The 12,058-nt window shown below is 37.9% G+C and overlaps 1 protein-coding gene across 3 annotated transcripts; it reads left to right on the top strand.

Annotated features, from left to right (window-relative positions):
• The first annotated feature begins 137 nt into the window (after positions 1-137).
• Positions 138-9,179, top strand: mdm4 (MDM4 regulator of p53). 3 transcript variants are annotated; one of them, XM_028447378.1, is made up of 11 exons: positions 138-344; positions 891-978; positions 2,671-2,745; positions 3,753-3,886; positions 3,965-4,014; positions 4,921-4,985; positions 6,537-6,633; positions 6,707-6,867; positions 7,034-7,216; positions 8,095-8,163; positions 8,257-9,179. In XM_028447378.1, exons 2-11 carry the CDS (start codon positions 907-909, stop codon positions 8,833-8,835), a joined length of 1,485 nt encoding a protein of 494 aa, XP_028303179.1. In that variant the 5' UTR covers positions 138-344; positions 891-906; the 3' UTR covers positions 8,836-9,179. The 3 variants fall into 3 exon arrangements, with proteins under 3 accessions (XP_028303179.1, XP_028303178.1, XP_028303177.1); XM_028447377.1 differs by having other exon boundaries at positions 139-344; positions 7,019-7,216; positions 8,101-8,163; XM_028447376.1 differs by having other exon boundaries at positions 139-344; positions 7,019-7,216.
• The last annotated feature ends 2,879 nt before the right edge of the window (positions 9,180-12,058 follow it).

The raw sequence follows: 12,058 nt of genomic DNA, 5'->3' as shown, positions 1-12,058 counted from the left end.
CCTTTTTAACATTATCTTCTAATACACACACAAACGCGTGTGTATTAAAACTATACATCTGCTTTGTATTAATTCCGTTTCCTTTGTGTGGAAAAAAAGCTCTTTTTTCAAAAACATCATTAGTGTATTTACAGTAGGGGGCGCCACCTTCTCAGTACCCGGAAGCTCGTGCGTTTTGTACGTGTTTGAATGTAGTCCAACGGGTGTGCTAATCGTTAGCATTGTAGTTAATTACTGCAGTAAATCCGAAATTCATCATCTCTATCCAACATGAGGCTCAACATTGGAGAGCGACGTAGTCCTGCAGCCATGTTGCAGTCGTGAAGTGATGTCAGCTCTGTGCGGTGAGTAACTAAATCAATATTTTGTCTGAGCTGACGTTTCACATTAGCTACGTTGCTATGCTAGCTGACACGTTAGCAGCCCTTTCAGGGATGGTTGAGCGCACATGTCCGTTGTGACTGTGAAACTAGCTGGTTTATATTTGAGCTTTACGACCCCATGGTTGTTCATTTAGTCAGTCAGACAGTGTTAATCAGGCTTTCCTCATGTTTAAATATGTGAATGTAAAAGTCATAGTCACGACTCCGTCCGCACAGCTGTTGTGTACATGTTACTAATGCTTTTGCAACCTATGTTAAATTTAGACTTAGATTCGTATGTGTTAATAAAGAATGTTATTAAATGACAATTTGTGAGCATTGTTGTTTTAATATTTAGTCATTTGTGTTTGTAATGGTAAGCAGTTGCAGGACTGTACACTAGGTGGAGCTAGAGATGTCTGTTTATATTAGCTGATGTTAAAGTCACTTGGTTTAACGAGGCCTTATTGTATGTGTCAATGTTTAGTGATCATTAATACATGTTCAACCTTTCCATTTGCTTTTCAGGCTTTGCTCGTCTACAATGAGCTCTCTAACAGTCCAGCCTCTGGCGTCAGGCTCATCATGCAGGACTCTCCCTGGAGAAGGAAACCAGGTAAGCTTTCTACAGATGTTGACAATTTTTACACTGATTCAATTATATAAGCTGTCTCAGGTGTTATTCTTTTTTCCATCTTTTTTTTCCTATCGTACTTTGGCCTACTTAAAGTCTAGAACTAACCAGCGGGCCAAAACCATCTATATAGACATTAGGTTTGGGCATTATCCAAATTTTGATACCGTCAAAACTGCTCCCTATTTTACCGCGGTATACGGCATTACCGTGACTAATAAAAAAATATGACGTAAGGCTCAGTGTGCGTTCACACCGAACGCGACTGTGTGTGTTTGTCTGTCTACGGAGCTGAGTGACAGGAGACAGGACTGATCGATTCTTTTCTTTCTTTTCTGGCCGTTTACATAACTAATCAACAGCGCCGCTTTTACGGTTTAAATGATCAACTTATTGAGTTACTAAAGGATGAGTACACCCAGAATGTAGGCTTATTCAAGAAGTTAACCGCTTTAATTTTGAGGAAGTGTCTAGCGGCATCCTTCCGCTGCAGAAGCTGTCTGCAGCCTCGCCTCTACAGACTGAAGGACGGGGGATTTTTAGCTTGAAAAGTTAACATTTTTCACCTAGTCATTCAAATCACGCAATTCACGTTGCTTGAGGGAGATAAGCTGAGGTTGCATCATTTACATTGATTTCAATGTAATCTAGTCGCTTCTGTGCTGTCACATAACGACAACTCATTCAACACATAAGTGCTCCTGGACATAGAATCATGTTTAGGCATTAAATAAATCCTATTTAATATTCAATCTTTTTATGACCCTGCGGTTTACGGTATTACCGTATTACCTATGGACGACCAAACCTGCGAAAAGAATAAATAAATAAATGTATAAATAAATATTGGAATAATAAATAAAAAAAATGGATAAATAAAAGTTAAATGTCTTACATTTATTTCTATATTTATTTATTTCCACATTTCTGTGTATGAGACTGAGGTTAGTCCCTCCTACCTCATTAGCATAGGGACACAGAAATGTGGAAATAAATAATTGTATGAATAAATAAATGTAGAAATAAATTTAAGACATTCAATTATTTATGTCCCATTTATTTACCAGTTTTTTATTAATTTATTTATTCATTCTTGTATTTATTTATTCCAATATTTTTTTATTTAAGTATACTTTTGGCAGGTTTGGTCCTCCATAATTACCGCCCAAGCCTAATCAATATAAATAGACTTTAATTATTTCAATAATTGAAAGTGGCGATTACTGAAAACAGTAAGTATTCATCTTTTTTGTCTGTGAATTCATGAGTTACTAGTTTTTCAGTGATTAGTTCAGAGAATAAACCAAAGAAACATCTTTATTACAAGTTTATATTGAGGTAAAAACATTGCAAAAAATGTTGTATTCTCTGCGGACTTGTTCATTTGTAGTTAGATCTTCTGTAGATTTTTGTTAATTACATAATGTTTAATTCTGTGCATGAAAGTGGTGTTATCTGTTTTTTATTATTTATTATCACAAGCATTCTGAGTTAATATTATACTTAATAATGTCTTCTTTGCTTATCAGGATGGTATTAGTTTATATACTGCAAATGATCAATTAATTGTGGCTGCTCATATAGTAGTTTTCATGGCCTATAGACATTTGTTTTGCTTTTTATTGTGTGTTAACTTTCATGTAAATCCTTTTGTAAAATGTTACTGTTTTCCAGGTCCAACCTAAAGCTCCTCTTCTTCAGATTCTGCGAGTAGCTGGTGCCCAGGAAGATGTCTTTACCCTCAAAGAGGTAAAACATGGATTAAGATTTTTTTTTTTTAACCTTTTATTTAATCAAGTGAGTCTCATTAGATTAAGAATCTCTTTTTAAAGAAAGTCCTGAAAGCAGTTGGGTTTAAGGTCCACACAGTGAAGAGATGCAATGTTTTTCTGGGTAGAGCTTTCTTTTTTTTTTTTCTTAATTTCTTTTTTTTAAAATTTCACATTAGAGTAAAACCCAAGATAAAATAATACCATAAAAACTGACAGGACACTGGAAGAGTGAGAGCCACTGACTTTTGTGCATCAGTAACATGAGAGACACATTAGAAAAGTCCGGATCATTGAAGACATTGAAGCCGTAGGCGAACTAAAAAATGAGCTGTTGGACAGGTCTGATTTCTTTATCGTCCTGTTTCAGATGAGCTCAGCCATTTCCTTTATCTTGGTGATATGCTGTAGCCAGACATCCTGTGTGTTTAAAAGCACTATAAACTATCAAGGAGGAAATGATTCATCGGTTAAACCGATGAAGATAATTAGTCAATGCAAATTATTTGAGTTGCTGCTTTCTTAGATTCGTCTGTTTATTTGTTTTGTGCAATAAAAACAGCTCCAGGGGATTTTTATGTCCTGTAAGTCTGTTAGTTATGGAATAGGATTGTTTTAAAGCTGAAAAAGATGTGATTTCCAAAGAAACATGGGCTAGTACGCTCACTCTGTCACACGCACACACGGACACACAGAGTTGTACTTATACACACACGGACACACAGAGTTATACACATACACACACGGACACACAGAGTTATACACATACACACACGGACACACAGAGTTATACACATACACACACGGACACACAGAGTTATACACATACACACACGGACACACAGAGTTATACACATACACACACGGACACAGAGTTATACACATACACACACGGACGTCGCAAACGAAACAGGCTTCATCGAGGCATTACTGATGGTGCGTGGATCATTATAAAACAATTGTGTTTAATATCATCCTGATGTGCAGGTAATGCACTACCTGGGCCAGTACATCATGGGGAGGCAGTTGTATGACAAACATAGGCAGCACATCGTCCACTGCCAGGATGATCCTCTGGGAGAGCTTCTGGAAGTGGAGAGCTTCTCAGTCAAAAATCCAAGGTATCCACCACAACCTTAAATGAATCCCTCTTTTGTAAAACCTCTGTGATTTTGACTTTGTGTTTCATCACGTTACAGTCCAGTCTATGAAATGCTGAAAAAATACCTGGTGGTTCTTGGTTGTGCTGGTAAGTTCTGTCCCTTTAAAGAAGTCCTCACATTTAATTTTTGTCTTTGATGTAGAAAGGAAGAGTTATGGTAAGATGCAGTGAATATTTGAGGGACTGTACAGACTTTTTCACCATTTCTTTCATTATGTTTTTATGAAATCTCTTGTGAGTGATTGTGATAGTTTGTGCTTTGCTTGAAAGAGTGACAGACTTCAACATAGCCTGCAGGGTTGGGGTCAGTTATGATTTTAGTTGTGTGATTGGTAATTAATTACAATTATGACGTAGTTCTAATTGAAAAAAATATGGTCCCGTTATAATTGTAATTTGTAATTGAGTTCAGATAATTGACTTTGTAATTGTAATTGCTATGAAAATTTTATAAAAACTGTCATTTACAATTTAATTAAACACAAACCAAGGAAACCATGTTACAGTTCTATGGCTTACACATACGTAGTTAACAATTATTAAAATATGTTTCACGTCAAGTTTTCCTGTCAGTTCTCTTGAGGATCATTTTACCATTTTTGAAATATTAATATCTATATTTTCATTCATTAGGAAGCCTAATAAGGTAACCAAGAGATGAAAAACAAATTGCATTATAGATAACATTTTTAGTGTTCTTTACAAGAGATGCTAACCCAAGAGGAAGGATAGGTTTTATGGGCTTTTTTATTTAATGCTCAGTAATTGTAATTGACTTTTAGGTGAAAAAAATAAAATTTAAATTTCAGTTTAGTTTAAATGTAATTATAATTGAAAAATGTAATAAAAAAAAAACAATCCTGATAGCCTGAGATGAATGTGTTTTCCAGCACGTTCTTCAAATAAGTTGAAGAAGGCCTTAGAGTGTGTGTGTGATGCTATAATAAAAAGGAGGGTGTTTTTTTCTGTTACTGTGTCTCATCTGAAATGCAGACGCTGCAGAGAGTCTTTCTGTGGGCCGTGAGTGTGTAGATGGCGGAGTGGAGGATCATGGTCAGGTAAAGCCGAAGCATGGTGCTCAGGAGAAACAGAGATCCTCAGCCTTTCACTCCTCTCTACACACACAGCCTATTGGACAGGAGCAGCTGTACATAGACAGTGTTGTACAGTGTGAGGCACACCAATCAAAAGAAGTGAACACCTGTGGGCGTGTGTGTACCGAGGAGGGGGGCTGGGACTTGCTGTCTTCATTAGTTTTGCTGCGTTTGTACAGAGTGGCACCGTCTCTGTACATCCCCATTCTTTGGTTTAGTCTGGTGTTGTCACACATTATCGTGACTCACCAGCTCTACCTGGTGAAACGGGGAGGGCAGAGTCACCATCTCTGTCTGTCTCAGAGTTCTCTTCTCTGCTCCGTACTGGAGACCACAGCTCCTGATTAACCACGGGCCTCCTCTGCTCCCTGATTGTTCCTTTATCTTCTAATATCCTCATCTCTTCTTTTCCGTTTCACACAGATTCTCTGATCCACAGTGACTGTATGTGGTAAAAATTCATCCTCAAAGGGGTACTCCACTGTTTTAACAATTTTTTAATGTCCTCATTAGAAGATGCATGCCTAACAAAACGCATTGTTTTGCACCATATTTGTTACACACAAACCCTGAGGATAAAAGTCCTTATGGGTGAGAGTCCTTCAACCGTCCATGTTTACTTACTAACTAAAGCCACCAGAGTGTCAGCCGCGCACTGAGCTCTTCTTCTCTGCTTCATTGTGTACTACCTAACCGCAGATTTGGAACCGTCGCCACCTGCGGTCACAGATCATTTTTTGGGTCTCAACTTTTCTTTTGGTGAACAAAAGAGGGTTACATTACATCTTTAACTTTTCCTGATTATTTAGCAACACAAGTTTTCATTTTCACTGAAAAAGCTGCTCAATGATCTAAAAAGCAGACTGAATGCTTCACTCCAATAGAAAACAATGGGATGTTTACAGGCAAATGGCAGAATACAGATTGGTCCCGTTTTTAAAAGTCAATAAAATGAATATAGTGCAAAACAATGTGTTTTGTTAGGCATAGATTTTCTAATAAGGACATTTTTTAGGCCACATTTGTAAAAACAGTGGAAGATTTCTTTAAATTGATCAAATTACTTTATTCTGATTACATTTTTCTGACACAATGATTTCACCTTTTTTGTGCTATAGAACAAGTTTATTTTTTTAAATTATAATAATCTGCTTCATCCTTTTTTTTTATTAATGTACTTGCTCAATAATTTTGTGTGAGATTGTAAGATAATTTATAAAAGCACTTAAATTTCCCTTTTCTTTTGAATGAGTTTAGCTGATTTTATCAGCAGGCAGATGACAAATAACACAACATTTAGAAAACTGCTTTGTCTTTTTCTTTCTAAACTCATGGCTTTCAGTGCAGGTGTTCAGTTTGTCCACTATGGAGTGTCATTCTTTTGCTGTTTCCCCTACTCCTCTATCTCACCCCCCCAAAACCAGAGGCCAGTGTGAAAAGGAGTTGTGGGTTCTCCAAATTTATAGTCAAGGCTTTGTGTTGTAATTTCTCTGTTTTCATTTTGTTTTTCTGTAGGTGTGTGGAGGTGTGGTCAAAGCAGGTATGGAGGCTGGAAGTAATGGACCCCTCCTGCAGACCCCCTCCCAGAGACGGCCCCGGGAACCAGATGATGGTAAGAAATAAGTCGTGTATCGTTGTTCTCAGATTTTGTAGCGTAGGCTAAGCATTCCTTTTCCATATTACAGACTCTTTAGAAGGCCTGCCACGCTCAGCCTGCAAACGACCCAAACTGGACGTTTCTCTGGATGAATGGGACCTCTCTGGTCTACCCTGGTGGTTTCTGGGTAATCTCAGAAATAACTACAGTCGAAGGAGTAATGGCTCTACTGACATCCACACCAACCAAGTAAGACACCTCATGTTGTTGTAAAGTTAGCGTAATGAATTGAAAGCATTGCTAAGATTATAATTCTGCCAGTGTAACCTAAAAAGAATATTTAAATGTAAACGAATGGATAAATGGGAGGTTAACAGCGGTGGTCTGGCTGATGTGTCAGCTGTCTCCTGCACAGGAGGAGGACACGGCCATCGTATCAGACACCACTGATGACCTGTGGTTCCTCACTGAGGGCGAGAGTGAACAGGTCAGTGTGGAGATGAAAGAAGCTGCACTGGAAGAAGGGAGTGGAGGAGAAGGAGAGCCTTCCCTAGAGGAGGAGGACATCAGTGGGAAGGAGGAGAAGGCAGATCGAGAGGTAAAGCTTTTGTATGAATTGTGCATGAATGTAGTGGTGGTCAGAGGGGCCGTAGGCACCAAATGGCAGCTACGTAACTGTCAGTATGCCCCAGGGCAGCTGTGGCTGCAATGTAGCTTACCACTGGCTGGTGTGAAAAAATAATGGTTATTATTAATAATATTTGTTTTTTCTATAGTGCTTTCAGGTATGTACAGTAGCTACACACCATGTGTTTTTGATGGTACTTTTCTCATGATCATCCATAATGTTCCATATTTTCTGGTGTAACTCCACATTAAGTTTAATGATCAGAATATTTTTCACCAAAGTACTGGATACTCTGATGACTCGCTGAATCTAGAGTTAATGAAGAGGCAGCTTAGGTATTGGACCACGGGTGACATGGAGGCAGATGTCAAATTACTGTTAATTACTTTGCCATTTGTTAGCAGCACTAATGAATAGAGGTTGTTAATCAACCAAATCTACCAATTATTAAAGTCTCAATCCAATTCAATAATGATTTTTGACTATTTTTTCTGATTATTAATGATTATTGATTTTCCATTTAACATCAGTCAGCTGCTGAATTATGTGATTCATCTTTTGAGTAACATCTCAATATTGTATAGTGTAATGGAAATATCTAAATTAGGACTTGTATGATTTGTATTGCATTTTGAAAAATTAAAATTTCTGGAAATTTAAGAATCAATTGATAATTGTCAATAATAAAATTGCAATGAATCTCTTTTTTTTTCACTACCCATAGTATTAAAAATCTGATTTTGGCCATCTTGGCTGTGTAAATGATTAGAAGTTAAATTAAGGCAGACGTTGCAGAAAGTGCCTGTTAAAGGGAACCTAAGTCAGTTTGACAGTTTGTTTTGTTTAAGATGCAGGAGGAACCAGACGAGGACTCTCAGTGTCTGAGTGATGACACTGATACAGAGATCTCCACACAGGTCTGTAACCAGGACGTCCTGCTTTAGTGTTTGTGCACTTAATGATTAAAGAATAGAATACAGACCCAGTCTTCTAACGGATTCATTCCACAGGATGCCTGGCAGTGCACAGAGTGCAGGAAGTACAACATTCCTCACCAGAGGTACTGTGTTCGATGCTGGGCCCTTCGTAAGAACTGGTACAAAGATGTCCCTCGGCTTGCCCATTCCCTTTCCGTCCCCGACATCCCAGCATGCAGTTCTCTGACTGCTCATGATGATGATGAAGAAGTCAGTGACACTGGCATTGATGTCCCAGACAGCAGCAGGACGGTGTCTGATCCCCTCATCCTGCCCTCCCACTCCACAGCTGACAGACCCCTGCCCACCATGAGCGTGGTGATGGGCAAAGGAAAAGCGCCGCGCCTCCACGCCCTCAACGACGACGAGCAGCTGTCAGGTGGAGAGAGTCAGGAGAACCTGGGCATGGAGGTGGAGGACGTGAGGCCTGAGGCGCTGTTGGAACCGTGCAAGCTCTGTCGCGTGCGTCCTCGTAACGGGAACATCATCCACGGGCGCACGGCTCACCTGTTGACTTGTTTCCCGTGTGCGAGGAGGCTTCATAAGTTCCAGGCTCCATGTCCAGGCTGTGGGAAAATCATTCAAAAAGTCATCAAAACATTCGTCGTATAAAAATCTTAACTCGTTCATCTGTGCAGCTGCTGCCACTCAGACGTGCACCTTAGCCTGCTCTATTACAGAGACAAAATGAAAACTAAACTCAGCACTTGCTTTTGTTTGCATGTTTTACTTAGCGTTACACTGCCAGTGAAGTATTGTTTCATGAAATCTTGAACACCAGAGTTTCTTCTATGGGTCATTGTTGTTGTTTTCACAGTTTAATGAGGGGTGTACAGTTTGTCTGTTTATTTTGTTTGTTAGAGAATCACAGTGTACTACAGATTTTCAATATGAATTATTTGTTCTTGAATCTAATTTCTGCAGTAATTTTATTAAAATGTTTAATTTTTCTTTAATTTTTTTTTTTTTGTTGATTGAATTCATTTTCTGTATTTTAATGTTGGTGAATGATTACCTTGTTCTTTGAGTGTCTTTTGTTGTTCAGCCCTCTTTACTTGTACGTTTGGAAGCTTTGACTTTACGTTATGAAGATGAGCTTAAAAACAGACGAGTCCTAAAAGACTGAGCTTTTCAGCAGCTGCACGTGAATGAAAAATTTCCTTTGCCACAGCGAATGTATTCACATTACGCACTCAAATTTTAGTTGAACATGTAGACATTTCTAACATGCTTTAAGAGCTGAAGAAGTATTGTGGCTTTTTTTTTAATTCCTTGGTGTTAAATTTGTACACTTGCCAAATCAGTTGACAAAGTCAGGTTTGTTCTGTAATAGACTTGTTTCTGTATATTATCAGAAAAGAACCACAACAGAAAATCTGAGAATGGATGAACAGTTTGTATTTTATTTAATTATTTATAATACTGCTAATTCTGACAGTCGGTGAGAAGTAAAAGCAGGTGACATGTTTTCCAGTTGGTGTTTGCCTCATTTTACTCTGGTATAAAGAAGTCTAGTGTAGAGATTGCAGGCATGACCTCAGTGAGAATAACTGCAGTACTTACTTAGTAGTTGTATTCAAGCGATACACTGCCATGTGAAGACTTTAAATGTCTTTTTCTTTCTTCACCATGACTATTTTGGTGGTTTTGCCTCGTTTGAAGATTTGTTGTTACCTTTGTGTGAGTATGTAAACAGTGTACAAATGAATACTGTATATTCAATATATCTAAAAATCTGGCTCATATAAAATATTGTAGTTCTTGTTGCTCTTAACTGTGGCCAGCAGAGGGGAAGCAAATAAGCTGTACAGTACAGTAGAATTACATAAATATATATATAAATATAGATGTATATAAAGCATGGCTTTTGTCCTGATTCTGCCCAGCATTGAGCTGAATCTATATTAACTCTGCTGAAGCTTTAAATGTTTTATATAACCTGTTGTATTTATTGGCATTGTTGGCCAGAAAAGGAGTCAAACTCCTTCAAATCAGGCCTTGGAGAGAAGGTCTGAAGTGTGTTAGTGACACAGGTTCCTAAGGACATTATAACCATTATCTGCTCACACATGGTACAGCTGGTAACTCATTGCTCTATTTGTAATGGAATAAATAAAAACCTTGTTTTGTAATGAAGTGTTGAGAATTGATTTCTTATTGTCAGCAGAGCTGGTTGATGTAATGTGAGGGTGAAGAACAAGTGATTGTGTGACAGACCAGCTGTCGTAGGTCTTCTCTCTCTCTGCGTCTCTGCTCTGCTGCTTACTCACTGTTCTTCGGCTGCTCTCCTGCGTCTGTCTTATTTTGGTCCTGCTCTCTAGAAGTGGGACAGGCGTGCAAACCCTCCACAGGGCATGCCCCCCCCCCCCCCCCAATATCTGCCTCATACCTCACTATTGCAGCTACCGCTAAGGTGTTCATCCCTCAGTACACTACATTCAACACTAACCTGTACTCTAAAAATTGCATCCCTGCTTAACATCATTAGCCCTGTAATTATTTAGAGATGTTCGATATTAGGTTTTTGCCGATATTATCCAACACTAAATTTCTTTTTCCATTATTAACAGATACAGTATATACACAGACCTCCTCCTGCTGACCTAATTTTAGGTCACATGATATCTCCATGGAAATAACAGGTTAAGCCTACTTTAGTGTGATGTCCCACCGGATGTATTCCCCATATAAACTTCATCAGTGAAAAATACTTTATTCAACTTTGGTAATGGAAAAAGTGTCATTTTTAACATGTCTCAATCATTTATCGATGTCAACCGACATTACATTCTATGGCAAAAACCAATCGATAATATAATCTATCTCTGTGATTGTTTTACAGTCAAAGTAAAAAATATTGGCCCCCCTGCACCTCTGTCAGATAATGCACAGTTCTGTGTAAAATTATATCAGATTTGGCTTTTTTTTCCTCTCTGCTGTTTTGTTGTTCCAATGCAAACAAAATCAATAAACATGTGAATACCAATGCATTTGTAATTTCAACAATTTTCTGGGAGAAGTGGTTCATTATCTGACAGAAGTGCAGGGGTGCCATTATTTTTGGAAATGACTGTATATACTGTACACCTGTTGGGTGGTCCATCATTTATGTTTCATACTTGTTTTGTCTTAACTCAGTAAGTAAGTAATATAATCTTTGGTTAAACCAGTGGTTCTGAACATTTTCAGCTTGAGACCCCCAACATAAAGTTTCCAGAGACTGGGGCCCCCCACTGTACCTGAAGGTGGTTGAACACAGACATGAACATTAAAGAACAGTCATCTGTAAAGTCAGCAAAATGATGGTCCATTGTTCTATGAATCTCTGATAAGGAACTTTTTTATTATTTGTGTTTATAGTCATCTTCAAGCTGTAAATCCTTGTTTTAATCAGAAATAAAATGAGTTAAAAGTGACCAAAAATGGTAGAAAAGGTGGTGAAATGGGATTTTAAAAAAACACAGAAAATGGTTAAAGGTTGCAAATTAGAGCGGGCAAAAATGGGAGGAGGGGTGGTTGGGATAATGTAATTTAAAAAGTATGAACCATTAGTTTGAACTTTCAAATAATGGCCATGACAAATCGTGAATGTGGTTAAATTGGCAAAAATAAGCATGGAATATGGTGAAAAGAAGTTAAAAGTGACAATAATGAGTCAACATATGGAAAAAGTGACGGAAAGAGTTTATACGTTTTATTGAAAATGGAAAAAAGAAAAAGAAAAAATGTGCCAAAAAAGCATTGAAATTTGATGAAGTGTCAAAAATGTGGTTAATGTAGCAAAAATGTATTAATAGGGGCAAAAAATGGTAAGAAAAAGTTACAAAATAGGTTA

Source organism: Gouania willdenowi, chromosome 5 (genome assembly GCF_900634775.1).
Source record: "Gouania willdenowi chromosome 5, fGouWil2.1, whole genome shotgun sequence".
Taxonomy (NCBI): domain Eukaryota; kingdom Metazoa; phylum Chordata; class Actinopteri; order Blenniiformes; family Gobiesocidae; genus Gouania; species Gouania willdenowi.
This window is presented reverse-complemented; position numbering and strand designations above follow the sequence as displayed.